The sequence below is a fragment of the Scophthalmus maximus genome, chromosome 1 (assembly GCF_022379125.1).
Source record: "Scophthalmus maximus strain ysfricsl-2021 chromosome 1, ASM2237912v1, whole genome shotgun sequence".
Classification (NCBI taxonomy): Eukaryota; Metazoa; Chordata; class Actinopteri; order Pleuronectiformes; family Scophthalmidae; genus Scophthalmus; species Scophthalmus maximus.
The window spans coordinates 14,922,841-14,942,098 of record NC_061515.1 but is presented as its reverse complement, the minus strand read 5'-3'; the positions used below and the strand labels follow the sequence as shown (position 1 = coordinate 14,942,098).

Sequence of the window (19,258 nt, the reverse complement as noted above, 5' to 3'; positions counted from 1 at the left end):
AATCACGTACTCTCAACAAATGGTGAGAAATGTGGAAGAGATAAAGGTGAATTAGCCATTACAAGTGAACACCTTGCTGTTGAAATACGCTACAAACAAACCTGCCTTGCCTTAACCGAACCTTTCTCTTTCTCTGTTTACTGTAATCATAGACCCATACAATTCTATAAGATGAACAAATGAGATAGGAAGTGTCTTTTCAATTGAGAGGTTTAACTCTGGGTTTTATAATATTTCTCATGATCATGAATGAACTCTTCCCACATTAACTTCTTCTCTCTCTTTCCTCCACTTCTGCAGCAGAAACAATCACTTCAGCTTCTCTAGTAGCTGTTTGATCATCGTTAGATAAAAGGGCAAAAATATTCACTCATTAGTAATCTCAATAAATTCCTGTGCTTATTTACATTATATTTTCAGGCTGACTTTAATCTTTGAAAAATATTTGGTGGTTCCTTTTCGTCTCTTCACATGTCGCTTAACCCAAACTGACCCTGCAGGTATCAGTTTCTTTTTGTATCATATTAAAATCTTTATTTATGGTCCTGACGGTATCACTTGTAATTAACGACTCGGCCTCTTCCACATGATCGGGCTTGTAACCGGACAGGAAAACCCAGGGTTGACTGAGACAGTTGATATCGAGCCTCGTAGTACAGGTTATCCAGGATGGTCAGTGTGAGGTTAAGTCAAACCAGATAACGAAAACAAATCCTGGGTATGTTGAACTCTGAAGGTACAACACATGAGGACTGTGCAAAGAATCTGTGCAGTGGCACTTTTATCAAAGATAAGGATTTTATTTACAAAGTCATGTGAAATGCTCTTTATCTCCTAATCAACCACAGGGCATTGCTTGATTAGTGAACATAATACAATATAAAGAGGGAAAATTACATCAGTAATGGTTATGAATTTGGGTACTAGAGATATAAGAATCTATTACACTTTATCAGGCACGCACAAATGTCATAACAAACCATTTATTTTCTCAAGCCTAACCAAACCACAACCATATTCGCCTTACCCCAAAAACTAACCTTAACATCATCATTTTTTCCATAGGGAACACAGCTGGACAAGCCATCCTATAGTTTTAAGTGTACAATTAGTCCCCTAAGAAGGGTATGACAATCACACACGCTGTACTGGATAAATACATAAAAGTTCACTGTATCCAACTCATTTCACTGCATCAAAGTCATCCATAGAGTGAAAGAGCCACCAACATCTGTGAATTCTAAGTTGTTATTCAGTTATTTACTGTATTGATATTAGTTATTAGTTATGTTACTGTATACATGCCTTTACAATGTATAGTAAAAAAAAATTCTATATCATTGTGTTCCAAAATATTTTGTTCTCCTCGCATAAGTTAAATCTTGAATATGGGTTAATGTCAGTGTCATTCCTCATATTGTACATTGTTGAAATGCACAATGTACAGAAATCAAGTGCAGGTTAGATGTGGGAGTATCTTCAGTAGAGATTCAATGGTTCATATTGGAATCAACTAAGTCAATAATCAACTTTTTCTTTCAGTCCAAAAAAAATAAAAAAATAATAATTTTTGTTTTCAATCACAGTGAATTTAATATAGAGCATGACTTAAACTGGACTGGTATTTTAGTTTAAATTTTTTTTTTTAATTGTCTGTGGGGAAGACTGGGGCTAGGACCTGACAAGCCTATGCTTCTTCTTATTCCTTTTCGAACGGGTCTAGCGTGTGTTATGTTGAAATTTTGTTTTGTTGTTATTCTTTTTTTTTTCTTTTATTGATTTTATTTATTTTTAAATCGTTCGTAATAAAAATACAAATCAACATCTTATGGTCTTCGACAAAACGAGCTATCTGATTATTACAGTCTGGGCTTTGGCGAATTGTGATTGCAGTTTGTCACTATTTTGACATTTAGACTCAGTGATTAATTGGGAAAAGAATATCATATTAATCGATAATGAAAGAATCATTACACCAATTATGTCACAACAGGAAGCCGATTTGACACTATGGAAGAACGTCGCCATTTCCAAATGAAAATACTTTTTTTTTACCTTTTTTGAAAGAAAAATGTTAAGGAAACTTTCAACCTAAACATAAAACATATTTTGGGATGGTATGAATAATAATGAATATGATGTATTTACTAGTAGTTATTCTACATCTTGCCAGGCAAAGAAAAGATGAATCCTTCCAGTAACAGCAGACAGAGGAGCAACACACTGACAGCCTGCTGTTTGGATCCAGATGATGGGGACTCTGTAGACACAAACCAAGGGAAGAGTGAAGCTGGGAACACATTTAGAAATATGGAAGCTGATATCGCTTCACTGAGAAACTCACTTGTTATCGTGATGTGTGAGGTGATGCTGCTGTTCATGTTGGTGTGATTGTTAAAGGCCAGACAGGAATATGGACCACTCTGATCCTCGGTGATGCCGTACAGCTCCAACAGTGGACCCGTCGTGTTCGCAAACTCTCCTCTGAACGCCCACTGAAGCTGAGCAGGAGGATTGGACTGAGTTGAACAGAGCATGGTCAGATTGTATCCAACTGAAAAGGATCCTTCCACTGTGAGAGCCATGTTATCTGGGCCGTCTAAAAGTTAAATACAGAAAGAAGAAAAGAGGCGCACAGCTCGTTAAAGCGCTGTATCAGTGTACAAACCCCCTGAAAGTGAATTATTAAATTGACAATATCCTACTCACAGATGATGTTTAAGTTAACTGGATCACTGGTGCCATTACTGACAGGATTGGACACACGACACCTGAATGGTCCCCGGTCGTAGCGGGTCACATTGATTACAGTGAGAGTGGAGTTCCCATCAGTGAGCTGAACTCTCTCACCGGCCGTGACCTCTGAGCTGCCATTCAGCCACAGGAAAGAGAGAGAGGATCCAGAGGAGACCGAGCACGCAACGATCGCTGGACTGTTGAACTCCACGAAGTCGGTTTGCTTTGCCATTAGCGTTACATTGGAAATGCGTTCTGTGGAAGACAAGTGGATGAGAAAATGATGGAGCTGTGACGACGATGGAGACAATGTCATCTGTGAGCATTTGAAAGCAGTGACATAAGCATCCATACAAAGAAAAGCAAACAAAAACCCTGTATGTATATGACTGGCAGGTAGGTTCACCTGTAAAATCTACAACTGCCCTGCTGGGACAAAGTTTTTTTCTGACATTGTCTGAAATTTTTTTTTTATATTTTTCATTGAGTTTAGAAGAGTGTGGTGTTGTACTGACTATATTGAAATGTGGTCTGACTTGCTTTTGTATTTCGTTTTTAGTATCTTATTATTTTATTTTCTTAAACCCCTGTTTTATAACATTTGTAGTGTATTTCTTTATGTCTGCATCACATGTTTGTTGCTCTGTCTTTCATTGTTAAGCCCTTTGAGACATCTGCTTGTGAAATGTACTATGTAACGAAATGACTGACTAACTTTAATATTTTTTGTCCTTGCCATGAGGCTGCGTTTTAAAACCCAATATAATGTTTATTATGATTAATAATGATTTATTATTGGTTTGATGGTCACATAATAGTTAGACGCTAACTGCATTTCATTGTCTCTGTACTTGTACTCTGCACAATGACAAAAATGTTGAATCTAAGCTAATCAAATCTAACCTAAACATAACCACAATGCTCACAGTTTTCTTCCTGGCCTGTGGACCATTGTCTCTGTTGTTTCAATTATCTGTACACTGACTGTCATACATAAGCAAAAAAATCTTTTATGAACAATTACTTTGGGTATTCCGTTTCGTATGGATAAACAGTGACGTGCTGTGAACTACTGATGGAGCAGAAACAGTTTCTGTGAAACTGCAGGAACACAAACGCACAAGATAGAGGTAAGTGTTGTCAGACACAGACAAACCCAGGAGGTCACAGTCATGTGAACTAAAGGGCACCAACACAATAACACATGTAGGCTGCGACAGTAAGTACTGAGCTGTGTGACTTTTCTGGTCGTCATTCCAAATATGACGAAGCAGAAACGTTCTGAATGCCGTTTGGGAAACCTCGTTCTTCTTTAGGAACCAGTTTCAGTAAAGAGGGCAGAGTAAACAATCCATCAGCACTTTTTTTGCTATCTCGACCTCTACATGCCAAGTTCAACTTCATATCATATATCAAGTTATGATTATAACATCATTCTTGTTACTGTGGTGTTACTTGTTCTACAGTATTTCTGTCCTCAAGACTTTCTTTGCTCACAAAATTTATGCTTATCCTATTTTGCCACCATGCCACTTAATTTATCATATTTTCTGTTTGCCCGTAAAAATGATTTCCTTGTACATATACACATCCTAATCTACTTAAAGATTGAATGGGCATAAAGGTTGAATGCTTGTTTTAAAAAATACACACTCTGTGTGACATTGAACCACATTTTCACGCAGGCTATATGCTCTAGACGGGTTAATTCCGGTTAAAAAAAAAAAGTTCCCATACACCCACATGGAGTTTATTTACCCAACAATGCCCAAAGCCTTCGTCAGAGCTATAACCCAATTGAAACCCAGCGATGAGGAAATGCCTGGTAAATAAGGTTTCGGTCTCTGTGACCGAAAACGTTCACCTACTGAAATGTACTTGATGAAGATATTATAGTATGATAAAGAGAAAACTTGTATTAAAAAGAAAAGAAGAAGAAAAAATGCATGTGTGCATCTGTAGATAAAGATCCAAAATATCCTTCTCTTGATCCGACATGGATTTGATCTTTTCCATGCTGGTCAGTGAGGACGGTGACGTGACTATTTCTGTTTGAAATACTCACAAAGCAAATACATATTGCACCTCTTGTTGTTCCTACCTCAATGTTTTGGAACAGCCATAGAGTTTCTAAAGGATAAACCATCAGTTAAGTCTCACCCAAAACAGTGATAGAAGCGTTGGCCCTGAGCTGGGGGTCACTGCTCTGCACCACGTAGACCCCAGAGTCAGCGGCCGTGACGGATCTCAGAGTGAGCGCTCCAGTGAGGACATTGACCGATGCCCTGCCCGTGTGATTGGGGAAGACCGCCTCCTGGTCCCTGATCCAGGTGAGGATGAGGGACTCTCCCACTGCCCAGCTTCCACTCTTCATATTCGTCGGGGGAGACAGAGACAGTGTCAGCGTGTCCCCGACCACAGCGGGGTTGCTGGAGGGCTGGACCTCGACAACACCAGAGGCCAGAAAACCTGAGGAAGAGAGTATTGTTTGTTCCTTAACATAATTTAAATGACAAACGAAAACATCACACTGACACTTGCTATCAACACTGTTATCATCACAAATGTATCCGCTGGAACAGAGTCTACCTTTTATTAAGGCCAGAAGTACAATAGCCAGGGTTCCTTCTTGCTTCTTCTCCATCTTGTACGGATGGTCTGAGGATATTTTCACTATTTCTGCTCTATTATACTATGTCCAGCCCCCCACCCATATTAGCAAACCAAGTTCTTATCTGCAGGTGTCTGCTCATGTCAAACTTACAAAAGGTGCATTATATTTTTTCGTTTACTATCTTGGGTGAAGTTCTCTCGATGGCTAATCAGCGAAATGACAAATTATGACAAAAGGTATGTGAGACATGGTTGGGGAGTGGGGGTTGTGGGCGATGTTTTTCTTCTTTTTTTTTTTCTTTTAATGCTTTTTGGTTCATGCTGCTGCCAAATCATTGTTCCTTCCACAATCCCACTCGCTAAACACCTGTGTCATTATTTGAACTGTGGCGGTGCAAAGTTCAGTATCTGAATACAACTGTGTCATGTACCTGACACACAGCAGCTGAGACTGATATTATTATTTGAAGGGCATCTGCAATGTACTGTTGCCTACAGGAAGTGTGAGTAGTAGAAGCACCATCACAGGATAGATATTCTATAACTATTGCAATTTTTGCAATAAGGCCTCACTGTTCATATAGTAGTATTTATTAAAACTGGGATTGCAACTACTCCGATGGATTGTGTTTTGAATTGAAATACAGTGTAGTAAGTGAAATGTGTTTTCATTTTTGTTCCCCTTGTATATATCTGAAATTACAGTGCCTCCCTCTGGACATCAAACAACATGCCCCGAACTGAAAAAAGACAAGAAAATCAAATCAAAAAGTAAAAAAAAAACAATCTATGACTCCTGAATTAAAATAAATTCTCTGAAATGGATTTTCAATGAAAAGTGCTGCTTGGAAAGCCCTCAATGAAAGCATTTATTCTGACTGGGTATTAGTGATGTGGCATGAACAGCAGGTCAAGCAGTTTAGTGTTTCGGGCAGTTAATGTACCATCACCATACATTTCTAGTTAACATGAAAAACAACAAAAGATTGGTTTAGAAAATATTCAAACAGCATGAAGCCCAGATGTACAACTGCGCTCTGGTGTGGAACACAAAGAGGATGGAAAATATTGTTGCATCACACAAGGCAACTTAAAACACAAAATACACTAAAGGCCTCTGTCTCCCTCATCTGTTTGCTGTGTGTGATTCTCTTGCATATCCTATTTGCTCAGTTGCAGAAGGATAAGAGAGAGATCGATGTGTCATAAACCACAGACGCTTTCAAAAACACATCGGTGTACATGAGTCAGGGTTCACGCATTTTATTTTCCAGACATCATGAACGCCTCTATTCAACAAGGAAGTGAATCAGTAACAAAGTGAGTTCAGAGATCACCCTCAAGCCAATGGCAATTTCGCTTTGTGAGGCGACGGCAGTTCTGAATTAACATTTAACCATCATACACTCAATTATCCTTTAATAATACAGATTTCCAACATTATTCGACATGTTGTGACAAATGCAGAATTCGGTCACACTGGAGCCTCAGTCCTGAACACGTCACAATATCTTTAATGAATCTCCAAAAAAAGGGTACAATCTGGTTGAATCTATTTTTTCTGATCCTTTAAGACATAAAACTGTTCACATGTTTTTTTTTAAACATCAGCATTCAGTAAGTTGTGTTCTTACAGTGTTAAAACAGTGCACACTCTTCCCGTAGGTAGGGTATCATGGTAATGTCTCTCCTCTAAACAAGATCTACAGTGCCTCCTTTTTTATATACCAAAACGTAATTTATTCCAGTCATTTACATTTCACTATAATGCCTTTGATGATGAAATCCATTAAATTCCAACAAAGGAACTTTCCATAAACCATTACAACAAATCGATAATCTAAAAACAAAGGTCAGGTTAGTTATTGGAAGTTTTGCACGTTAAGGGGCAATGTGAGTGCAAACACTAGATGGCGGTGCCGAAGAGGAGTTCACTCCTCTAAATAAAGTCGACACAGTAGCCTAATTGTCTGAGTACTACAACAGCAGGCCGCGAATCACTATCACAGTGTCTTAAATCTGACTCAACTTTACTTTCCTCTCCTACTCCCTTACCTCATCTGGTATTATTTGGCCTCGAAGGTGTGACCTTTGACTCCTATTACCTGGGAAATGTACAATGTAAAGTATGTTGAACAAAATACCAACATTTATTTTATTAATGATGAGCTTTTGATATAATTATCATGTTTTAAGATTATTATGTCTTAAGATGGAGGAGTCTTCCACTTTGCAGCTGCCAAACACAAAGACAAGTCGCTTGTTTTCTGGTGAAAGTCTGACAAGGTTGACAACATTTTTACACACACATTGAACATGAATTTATTTCTGTAAATATACAAATCATTTATTTTGCATACAGTTGTATCACCCAACTCCCTCCTCCTCCTTGTATTTCTTTAATTAGCTGAAGCACAAAAGCAACTTTTCCCAGTATGCATTTTTAAAAACAATAACAACATTTAACCATTTATAATGGAAAATAAAAAGAGTTTTCAGATTTCCTCTTTGACCTATTTTTTAAGAAAAGTTTTAAAATGAAACAGTAATCATCAATATCAAACAGTTGATTATGATGATTACTAACCACAAACACAGACTAGTGTGCACCTGCCGCATTTATTACTCACTAATTGCTGAAGTTATCTTAAATAACAGATACCCACAAGCTTTTTTTTGTTTGACTGTTTGCATCCTCACTGTATTTATGATATGCAGCATTAGTTTTGAAATCCTGAAAACAAACAAGATACTACAGAATCAGACAGAGTCACATCTTTGCACAAGTGCACAAAAACACTGAAGCGGTACATGTGCCCCAACCACACTTCAGCAGCTGAAAAAAATAATTTATTCATCTGAATAAGAAATCACATTCTAAAAAAATTCTGTATCTTGCCCTGGAAATTACAGTCTTTGCACACATTCACTTTGCTATGACACATAAAATAAACGGTTTAATTCAGGTAAAACAGAAGCACACAAAATAAGAAGTGGGGAGAAGTTGCATAAAAGTAAATTATGGTGAAACACATTTAAGATGTGGAAAATTTCACGTTTGTGACACAATGCTGTCAAAAGCTTTTGATACATGTGAAATCAACTGTATGAATAACTCACAGGGAGTTTGATCTTTAGCAATGAGTTACTTATGGGGGAGGGAATATCTGGACCAGCTTGGGTTGAAACTATTCTCACTGCCTCATTCTTTTCTAAACTAAAAGCAAATCTTTGTTTTACACAGAAGATCACGACAATAACCAAAACTGGAACTGTGATTGATTCAACAAAAATGTGCAGTGCAAACACTAAACATTTATCCTCATGGGACGAGATTATTAACAGTAGATTAGATGAAATAGATAGACCAGCATTTCTAGTCAGCGGTCAAACACAGGATGAAGAAGCCCTGATCTGATGAGGTTAATGTGAAGGTGAAAGATTTCCTTTCCTGCCTTTAAGTAAAGTCTGGCTCTTTAAACACACCTGTCTGCATGTTACCAGATATTCTATGTACAACCAACACGATGCTGTCCACACCACTCAATCATGCATTTGTTGTTTGAGAGAAATCAGATACAACATGCACTTTGATTTTACTTTAGATTACATTGAGAACTTTTCCAGTTCTCTCGTAAAATGATTAACTGAAATCACATTTCAAATTGTTTGTGAGGATTAAAATAATACAAATGACCCCTTCAGAAATATTTCCATGGTTGTTGGTTGTCATAAGTCTTCAATTCACTCGGTGCGTTTAGGACTCTGCCGTGTCGCCTCTAACAGCTGAACTTACCCAAGAAGCCCTGTGTTCCGCTGCTTACATAATAGATGAAACCGTTTTTTGTGTGTGCAAACACACTGTATCTAATGTGAAACCATACACAACATTATCATTGTGCCATGTTAACTAGCTTCTCTTTTCTATTTGTGGGTATTTTACTTATTTGAATTATTACCCTGCTGATTTGAGGCTTTTAGATATGCTGATAGAGAAGTCCCTTATCATGTTATCACATACCAACCTTTACTGACATTTACTGTAAACTTGCCGGACAAACATTAGGCCCAATGGCCTTTATGGCACCTGTAGATATGAGAGAAAATAACCAACAGGAGATTATTCCAACTTTGGCTATAAACTATTGAACCATTGTCTCTAACTTAAAATGTTGAATTGTAGGAAAGCTATTACAGTCTATGCAAACTAATGGGGAAGGAAACATTGTGTTATCTGACCTCAGTCATGGCAGAGGTGTTGATTATTAAATACAGGTCATTTGATTTGACTCAGTAAACTCAAGTCAAAATATGTTCTCCATGAAGAACTGAGAGGGAAGTGCAGGTTACTCTACTGCCTCTGCTCGTCTAACGGGACAGGATGATCCATCAGGCCGTGGGGACGTGAGCATTAGCGTGTGCACCGTTAGCACTAAGGAGCAGGGAACTACATTTGTTCCTGGTGGACATCGCCGGTAGGAGGGGAGGATGCTGCAGGAAGCGTGTTGTTCACTTTGACTTCAGCATTATCTGACAAGTTATGGTCTAACCCCAGCTCGACTGTCCCACCATCTTTATTCTGGAAAAGACTGTTTTGTGCGTGGGTCACCTCCTGCCAAAGAAAACACAGAAGGGGAAAGTCAAACTTTCATTTATCAAAATAGATAAAAGCTGCATGTCAGTTGAAGTTGTAGACACATCTTCATTGTGGCACTTCCTGATTAAAGGTTGATGTTGACCACAAATTGTACTCAAACAGTACAATTGTAGAATTTCCCTATTACACATTACTTATCATTATAACAACAGTTAACAACTTAGATAATGAATAACAGGTTTGTGTAAAATATAGAATTTCATTTTTTCATCAACATTACAAAGGCGTAATATGAACTGAATCACATTGGGAACTGTGTGTGATAAAATCAGCTACTTTATTTAAAAACTTGTATGTGGATCAATAAATATTTCAACATAAACCTGTATGTATGATCTGTTTCCTTCCCTTTGCTCCACATGTATTTAAATACAGATATACATGCGGGTCCACTATCTGAGAACCATTAAGGTTTTACCTGTGTAACTTGACTTCGCTGAGCAACCTGCATGTTACTCAAGTACATGTGAACCTGATGACTTTTACCTGACTCCCTGACGATGCTGCGCTGTTCTTGCCTTCTTCTCCTTTAAAACATGAGGAATAAACAATGTTGAAAGAGGAAATCAGGGTAATAAATAAAACAGTATAGCACACACACACACACACACACACACACACACACACACACACATGCACACATGCACACACAACACAAACTTTAATTAACTTACCTGCTCTGGTGTCTTTTGTCTGTTTTCTGTGTAGAAGAGTAATGAGTCATCACTATTATAATTTAGACATGCATTAGCTGACTTTTCACAAAGGAATGACAATAATAACAGCGTAAGGGATATACAGTAACATACACTTTGCATTTGATGCTTCTGATTAGATCATGTTTGTTGACTGTCAGAAAAGTTAAACAATTTCAAAAAGCTGCAAAAATGAAGCTTTAGCAAAACTCCTTTTAGTGCTTGTTCAAAGAATTAAGACAAATATTTTGTATATCCATTTATTCCTTTGTAGTTCTTACGTGACATAATTGCAGTTGTTTCTGAAATAGAGCTGCAACCTTCATTTCATCATTCATTTAGATATTTTTTTTATGAACAAATGAATGAATGAATAAATAATCACCTTAGGTTTGACTGTAATACATTTCAAAGATTTTCATACAGAGTTTTGAAAAGGGTTTCATAGCACTAAGGACTGAATTGGTTTCCAACTCATGGTGAGCCATATTCTGGGTTTAATATTTTCCCAAGACAACATGTTAAACTGTAAAGCTGTGTAGAGAAGGTGTGCAAGGAAACAGGTCAAAGGTCAAAGCTAAAAGTCAGGATCAGGCCCATTAACAGAACACAGTACTGGACATTTCCACACTACCAAAGCAGTACACTGGCTTGTGACCCTATGCCGAATGTCAACATTTTGTTAATGTTTGTTGAGTTGTTATATTTGGACTCTGAAAATCAAGTTGTACCATACTTGTGATTGGTCATTAATGGTCGTAAATTGTGATAATCTGTGGCCTGAACCATCTTTAATGGGATTTTAAACTTTTTGTGGTATATTTATATTTCACGTCATGGCTTCATGTCTTGGCCAAGTCAAAGAACACAGATCTGTGACTGATTGCCTGATTATTTCAAAGCAATTTTCCACTTACTTTCTTCTGGAGATGAAGAACCATCCACCAGCACAAAGTCCACCGACGAAACAACAAGCGACTACTATTCCAGCAGTGCATCCACCGGAACACCGTGAAGGTGGTTTAACTGAAATAAAACAATCAATCAGAAGAACCTGTTTCTGTTTCTACACCATTTTGATAATAAAGACGGAATCTGACCAGACAACACTACCTACAGTATTCATTTTCTTATTTCATTTGGCTGGAGAATATTTGTCAGAATGGTTGATGTACCATGTTGCTTAAGACTACATGCTTTTAATGTTTTGCTGAGCGGCAGTGAAACTTGGGAGTTTTGCTTTTCATCCATGTCTGCTGATTTATAAGGAAAATCATCAGGAGGTCCGCTAATTTTCAACTATAAATATGATTAGGTATATTAATGTAAGCTTTTTGCTATATCCGGTATAAATCTGTACATTCTCATCTGAAACCAACATATATGTACCTGTTACAGACAATCCATGCACTGCAGATGATTTTCTCCCAGTTATATTATTCACCGCGGTACAGATGTATTTTCCGTTGTCAGAGAACTCGGTGGTGTCCTTAGTGAATACAGCAGAATTGCTGAGTATCTCTTTCTTATTCAGCACCCAGGTGTAACTCGCAGCTGGCGTGGACTCAGCAGAGCAGGTCAACGTTAAGGTGTGTTTCAGATTTATCTCACTTGGACCAGTGACTTGAACATTGTCTGGTCCATCTGAGAGAGAGAGAGAGACAGACAGAGAGATTTGCTGTTCTATTACAGCAGCACAAACAATGTTATTTTCCTGTGCACTGTGCAGCCTGGAACTTACGGTTAACAACCATAGTGTATTTAGCTTCTTCACTGTTGATGGGGTTGGCGACTCTACAGGAATAACCTCCGCTGTCTGTTTTCTTTAGAGGTTGAAAAGACAACACACGCTGCTTGTTATGAAACACCATGTTGTCAGTCGGGATCAGAACTGAGCCGTCCTTCATCCACTGTCTGGTGAAGACGGAGCCGGCAGCCTCGCAGGTTAGGTTGACAAAGTTTCCCTCAACTGCCTGGTTTGTCTTGGATTTGACAGAGGCACCTGATATTCTCTCTGTTGGGCAAGAGTTGAGAAAAATATAGAAAACAGGAACAAATCCAACTGAGTCAGTGAGGGTTGACTTAGGAAATAGATAAAAAGGAACATGAGAGCAAGAGGTAAACTATTTCTCCAATCAGTTAATGCGGGAAGTGATGTACACAACCAACCGTTATTCTCAGCCATAGCCTTGAGACAAAGTGAATACGCAACATAACACATGAAATTTTTTTTTTTCCACCACAACCTTTTTATTTAGTTAGTTTTATCTTATAATATCACAGGTTTATGTCTTATCCAGTTTCACTTTTATTAAAACTTACCGAGAACAGAGATGACTGCAGGCTGGGATGTTTGATTTCTCATGGTTTTGTTGTTAAAGGCCCGACAGCTGTAGTTCCCGCTCTGACTCGTACGGATGTCGGTCAGTCTGAGCTCGGGTCCGGCATCAGTCAGCTCGTCTCCGTCCAGAAACCACTGGACCTGAGCGGCAGGTCTGGAGACGGCTGAGCACGTCAGGCTGATGTTTGATCCCTCCTCGTAAAACTTTAGTGACGGAGACAGGCTTGTGTTTTCTGGGCCGACTGAAAGTAGATGAAAGGAAACAATAGGGAAAAGGGTTCATCGTATGGTTTCATTACTGATCGGTGCGCACAGTTACACACAGTACACTTTACATCAAGTCAAACATATTACAGTATAATGGGTCAATTGACACTCTGCTCTTTGGTGTTGGCGTCAGTTGAATTCAAAAATGTGTTTTCCATGCCGTGTGCAGACGTTGATACGACATGCACGACTGAGCATGTACTTTAAATCACTCACAGCTGATGGAGAGGTTTACACGATCACTGGTGCCATCACTGACAAGATTGAACACATGACACCTGAACGGTCCCTGGTCGTAACGGGTCACATTATATATTGTGACAGTAGAGTTTCCATCAGTGAGCTGGACTCTGTCGCCGGCTGTGACCTCAGAGCTGCCGTTCAGCCACAGGAACGAGAGGGAAGATCCGGAGGAGGTGCAGGACAGATTGACGGAGCTGCTGAACTCCACTAAGTCTGTGCTGATGGGGTTCACTGTCACATTGAGGACTGGCGCTGTGGGTGAAATAAAAGGGGAGATTAATATGCAGAGGGTAACACTACAACGACCACCTAGAAGGCGAACTACAACCGTCTATTGGTCCACTGCCAAGCAGTATCAAATCCACACAATCTTGTAACCTTTCAGCTGAGAAATGTTGCCAAAATCAAATCAGCTCAGTCTTTTCCTGACCTAAAAAAGCTTATTGGTACTTTCGGCTTTTCACGCTTGGACAACTGCAATGCACTATTTACATGTATCAGTCATTCCTCAGTGTCTCTGCTTCAACCAGTGCTACATAGGTTTTAACCACAACCCAACGTAGGGCCCATACTTCCCATATTTAGTTTCCCTTCATTGGCTGCCACTTTTGATTTTAATGAATTTTTTTTTAATGAAAATAAAAGTCAAAATTGGATGATTTCAGCTTCTTAAATGTGAATGTTTTCTGGTTTCTGTGCTTCTCTTTGACAGTAAAGTGAATACCGCGTTGTGTGGACAAAACAAAACATCATCTTTCACCATTTAATGACGCAAACAATGAAAATAATCCACAGATGAATCGATAATGAAATTAATCGTTAGTTGCAGCCCTAGATACATCTGTTAAGATTTGCATTTAAAAACCGTGAAACTGTTTATAGGTGTTTTTTCACACTGTTGATATTTTTTGTAGCTCTCGCATAAAGAGCTGAGAAACAAAGATGTGCTACACCTGCACCTCAAACAATCACGTTTGAGAATGATTAGGCTAAAATTTATACAGTGCAATCTGTCAATAAAAGCCCCAATAAGCTTCTTTATAATATGTGAAATTAAACGCATTCCAAGATATAATCGGGCAGTCTTCTCCAATAAAAATGTTTGATGGAATATCTTGAGGACACTTATTTGCTGCAAGAATTTTGAAATCTGCTCACCGTGCATCTCCAGTATGGTGCTTCCTCTTATAATCCCTGCATTGGGTGGTAAAATGGCAACTTCGTATTCTCCGCTGTCATTAACAGTCAAATTCCTGAGCTCCAGCGATCCATTGGATCTGAAGAGGGTGATCCTGCCTTCATACTGCTGTGCAGTTGTATTTGAATCTTTTTTGGAAGTTATTAGATTGTCCAAACCAAAAGTCCAGGCAACCACAACAGATGCTTCTTGTGGTGTCAGTAATGTGGTGAACATCACCTTCCCTCCCACAGCTGCATGCAGAACATCGTCCAGCAACACCCCAGCTCCCTCAGACGAACCTGGAGGAGACAATTAAAGAAGGACTTTAAAGACGACCTGGTTATATCGAACAATGGCTATCATATCAATCAACACGATCCAAAAGAAAGAATTTCTTCATTTCCCAATTGTAGTTGAGCTACAACGAGCCAAATTAAAAAAAATTGGCCAACAACCAAACGATGATGTGACTTTTCTGCAAGAAAAGAACAAGCATTTCGACAAGAAGGCATGATTTGAGTGCGAAGGCTCTTGGATTTAACATTCTTACCTGTGAAAGTCACAGAGACAATGCAAAGTAAAAGTAACACATCCATCGTTCACTCTTCCTGAGACGTGCAGGGCTCAACCGTCAGACTGACACTGCCCTGACCAATGTTGTGTTGAGCACCATGTGCATGAGGGGAGAAACCCACTGACTCTGCAGCAGCCTGCTGAAGTCTGCGGTCCAGAAGCTGCGCGACGTCTCCCTCTTGTGATAAAAATTAGTTTGTGCTCGAAAAAAAGGAACATTATGAATCACCAGGACAAAACGTGGGAGAGACATTGTTTGTTTTTTTTGTCATTTTATTGATTATTCAACACAGAGAGGCCAGTAGAGAATATATAACACTTTCAAATATTGGCGCATTACCAGTAGGCATTAATATATGCAGGGCTCAGCACAGCAATAAAAAGCTTTTAACGAAAACTTTTGGTGCCCTGAGGATCAAACTGGTTTTATCGTGATATATTCCATTTTTATGGATTTGTTTGACAGATGTAAATATTCTGTGCAGTTTATATATGAGGATAAGGTAAACAAAGTCACATATTTTATTGAATCTGGTATTTATGTTTGACACCCCCCTCTCCTCCCTCTATCTCTGTCAGACATTGTATTTTTGCATAAATGCTTTAAACATTGATATATCTCTCCATTTATGCTAGACACTGTCTCTTCTCATGAATGTTTTAAATATTGTGTGTTCGTGCACAGTACACACTGATGCTTTTTTACACAAATGAAGTTCCCAATGGATACATTTTATTATCATATATATTTATGTATTTATTTATTTACTTCTGTCCGTCCTGGGAGAGAGAGCCCTGTTTTTTTTCCCTGTAAGCCTTATGAGACAAATTGTGATTTGTGAATATGGCTAAACAAAACAATTGATTGATTGGTGTTAATAACGTCAATTTATCTGGTATTTTTTAGAATTGAGTCTCTGGAACTAGAAAGGACTTGAAGAGAGGAGGTCTTATCCTAACACTCTTTAGCTATTATTTAGATTTAATATCTCCGATGGGTGGGTTTTTTACATCTACAAAATGAAAAATGAAAACAAAATAAAGGAAAAATAAATCAAGTTGGCAGAGCATGAATAGATTACTGAATGAATTTACTGGACAGAGGCCTGCAGAGGCACAAGCATCTTTTTGAAAACCCCAGAGCTGAGTTGAAACTATAAAGGCTCTGATATATATTCCGACCAAATCTAATAAAATATTTGTTCTGGCTTATCTTCATCTTCATATAGCAAATGTACAGAATACAACTGCACTAAAATTTCATTGAAATAATAATAATAGTAAAAATTTGTAAACTAAATGAAATCGAAACACAAATAACACTATAAATCGCTCTACATCGACAGTGATCTGAAGTAGGCGCAACTTTAACTTCAAATTTATTTGTGTCCCTGTAGGGCAATTTGTTCTGCAGTAAGTAAAATCACATAAAGACAGTATAGAAACACAGTCCTGCAGGTTTAGGCAAAACTTCAATTAATATGTTTTTTTTTCATAATGTATGATTTCATTTGCAATCTTGACAATGTTTTATTCTTGGTTCAGCCACAGAAAACACTTTGTTTTGAAGTGTGCTGTATGAATGAAGTTCACATTCACCTATTCACACCATTCATACACAACACAGCCGTTAGGGGAAGTTTTTGGGAGTTCAGTGTCTTTCCCAAGAACACTTCTACATGTGGACTGAAGGACCTGGATATCGAACCACCGACTTTTGACTAGTGGACAACTCGCAGCTGCCATCAAAGTACTGCTGTGCCTGAATACAGTACATCTCAGAGAGCCTCTGGCGGTGCTGTCGGCTCCCGGTCTAAAACTTCTGACACGATGAGGTAACAATGGATCATAATCAACATCTGATACTCAGAAAATAAAGTTGGGTTTTATTAGCTTATGTAAATCGGGACAGCAACAACAACCAAAGGTTAGATTAGGTAATAATTAAGCATACCGAGCCTGTGGAAACATCTTGATGACATGTTTCGTTTATTGTAGATAATCACAGGTACATTGATTCCATTCTTCCACTCACACAGGAGGCAGAGGAGGACATCACTGAGAAATACACAATGGGATCTATGTTTCTCAGCTCAGCCATACTTGTGCTCCTGTCCTCGGGTAAGGAATGCATTAGAAAAATGGATCAAATTGATCATCAATAGAACTATGAGTTGTGAAATGCGGGTTAACTGCGTGCATGTTTCTGCAGGTCTCTGCCATGGAGCCGGTGTCCTCACTGTTGACTCCCTTCGCGGGGCAGCGGGAGAGAGCGTGACTTTCACTACATCTGTGAAACCGGGAGCTGAACCCTTCCTGGCGCTGACCTGGAGCTTCAATGTCACCTACAACATCATAACTTCGACCAGAGCCGACTTTGTGGGACAGGGCTACGAGAACAGGATCGATCTGGACAAGTCCACTGGGTCTCTGGTGCTGAGAAATCTGACAGAGGGAGACAGCGGAGAGTATGAATTAATCATCATCCCATACGGAGGAGAGCAGATCCAAGGCACTGTGAAGCTGGAAGTACTGAGTAAGAACGATTTATGATTCTAAAACCTCTTTTGAAATGGTAAGAAGGAAATAATGCATGAGAAATCTGAAAACCAGCTATCATTAACATAATCAAATTGCTTGGTAAAAGTGTCTTACATTCTCATATTTCCTTTTTACTTTGAATTTTTTGTTGCACAGCCAAAGTGTCAAAGCCCTCTCTAGCCTGCCCCACTGGACACTTAATAGAAGGCAAAACCTCTGTGGAACTAACCTGCGACGCCGGCGGCTCGGTGTCGTCGAGAATGTGGATGAAAGACGGAAAAGCTCTGGTTTCTGGAGACAGATTCAGCTTTCACGACGGCAACAGGGTGTTGTCTATCAGCCCCGTGGACAGGAGAGACACCGGAGAGTTTTTCTGTAATGTCAGCAATGATTTCAGTTTTGAAACAGCCAAATGCAGCCTTATGGTCTATTGTAAGTACTTTGATGATGCCACAGTACTAAATATATATATATACAGTATATATATATATATACTGTATATATACTGTTTATCTTTATTATGATCATTAAAAGATATCTCTGTTCCTCTCCTTCCTCATCTGTTCAGATGGACCTGACAAACCAACGCTCGTTCAGAGGCCAGTAGGAGCAGAACTCGAGGAGAGCGTCACCCTCAGCTGCTCCGCTGAGTCCCTGCCGAAGGCAACTTTCTTCTGGACGTTCAGACACAGGAGGTTTCCCGGGCCCTCGTACTACATCGACGAGATGGACGAGGAGCACCTAGGGAAGTACACCTGCACCGCCCGTAACGCCATCACTGGTCTGGAAGCCTCTGAGGTCCACATGCTGCGTGGTATTTGAGCTCTCTTTCTCACTTTCACATGTCTTGTGTCTGTTTGTGTGTGTGAGCGGAGAAGACAGAGTAATGTCTTTCTTTTTCTGATCCAGACTCATCTACTACCATCAGTGGTTCTAAGTCCACAATGGTCTGCACTGTCATGACCTTGGTGGGACTCATGTTGATCTAAAGACTGTCTGTGGAAATAGCTTGACCACATAGATTTTTACATCATCTCTCTCTGTGGTTAACGTTGTTGCTCTGTCCCCCGAAAAAATAAAAAAAGTATAATAATAAATAACAAAATGACAAACCAATTGTCCTGTGCATTTGTCCATGCTGCATTTTTATCATGTTCTTCTGCAATATACAATTGTGACATTGACATTTCTCTTTTTAATTTATGTTGCTTTGACTGTTTGTCAAGACATTTTACTTACAACGAAAAGTGTGAGCCCCCACTAAAGTCATCAGGATTCAGCCTCCTGGGGACCATCAATATCTGCATCCAATTCTCAGTTTTCCATCCAATAGCTGCTTAACTATTTTAGTCGGTATCAAAGGCCAAACCTAAGCGCCATCCTTACATGCCACAAACGTTTACGCTGTCATG

General features: G+C 39.0%; 2 protein-coding genes across 2 annotated transcripts; one reads left to right on the top strand and one right to left on the bottom strand.

The window, feature by feature from the left end:
• Window positions 1-827: 827 nt before the first annotated feature.
• LOC118312255 (carcinoembryonic antigen-related cell adhesion molecule 5) lies at window positions 828-15,440 on the bottom strand. The gene is made up of 16 exons (XM_047334085.1): window positions 15,283-15,440; window positions 14,711-15,031; window positions 13,526-13,804; window positions 13,024-13,284; window positions 12,443-12,715; window positions 12,091-12,345; window positions 11,619-11,727; window positions 10,681-10,706; window positions 10,493-10,533; window positions 9,798-9,961; window positions 8,280-8,283; window positions 5,326-5,428; window positions 4,897-5,205; window positions 2,710-2,991; window positions 2,345-2,599; window positions 828-2,260 (listed from the first exon to the last, which is right to left on the bottom strand). Exons 1-16 carry the CDS (start codon window positions 15,326-15,328, stop codon window positions 2,160-2,162), a joined length of 2,829 nt encoding a protein of 942 aa, XP_047190041.1. The 5' UTR covers window positions 15,329-15,440; the 3' UTR covers window positions 828-2,159.
• Window positions 15,441-17,265: 1,825 nt separating this feature from the next.
• Window positions 17,266-18,958, top strand: LOC118316481 (carcinoembryonic antigen-related cell adhesion molecule 1). Its single transcript, XM_035644334.2, has 5 exons — window positions 17,266-17,426; window positions 17,518-17,841; window positions 18,003-18,278; window positions 18,415-18,660; window positions 18,756-18,958. Exons 1-5 carry the CDS (start codon window positions 17,378-17,380, stop codon window positions 18,833-18,835), a joined length of 975 nt encoding a protein of 324 aa, XP_035500227.1. The 5' UTR covers window positions 17,266-17,377; the 3' UTR covers window positions 18,836-18,958.
• Window positions 18,959-19,258: the final 300 nt, after the last annotated feature.

Bases quoted from the DNA above. Each gene is read 5' to 3' on its own strand.
- LOC118312255 (XM_047334085.1), bottom strand. From the start codon at position 15,328: ATGGATGTGTTACTTTTACTTTGCATTGTCTCTGTGACTTTCACAG. The intron at 11,728-12,090 runs GTACATATATGT...GTTTTATTTCAG, and splicing joins GCATGGATTGTCTGTAACAG to TTAAACCACCTTCACGGTGT. The intron at 2,600-2,709 runs GTGAGTAGGATA...TTTAACTTTTAG, and splicing joins AGTTAACTTAAACATCATCT to ACGGCCCAGATAACATGGCT.
- LOC118316481 (XM_035644334.2), top strand. From the start codon at position 17,378: ATGGGATCTATGTTTCTCAGCTCAGCCATACTTGTGCTCCTGTCCTCG. The intron at 17,842-18,002 runs GTAAGAACGATT...TTTGTTGCACAG, and splicing joins TGTGAAGCTGGAAGTACTGA to CCAAAGTGTCAAAGCCCTCT. The intron at 18,661-18,755 runs GTATTTGAGCTC...TTTCTGATCCAG, and splicing joins TGAGGTCCACATGCTGCGTG to ACTCATCTACTACCATCAGT.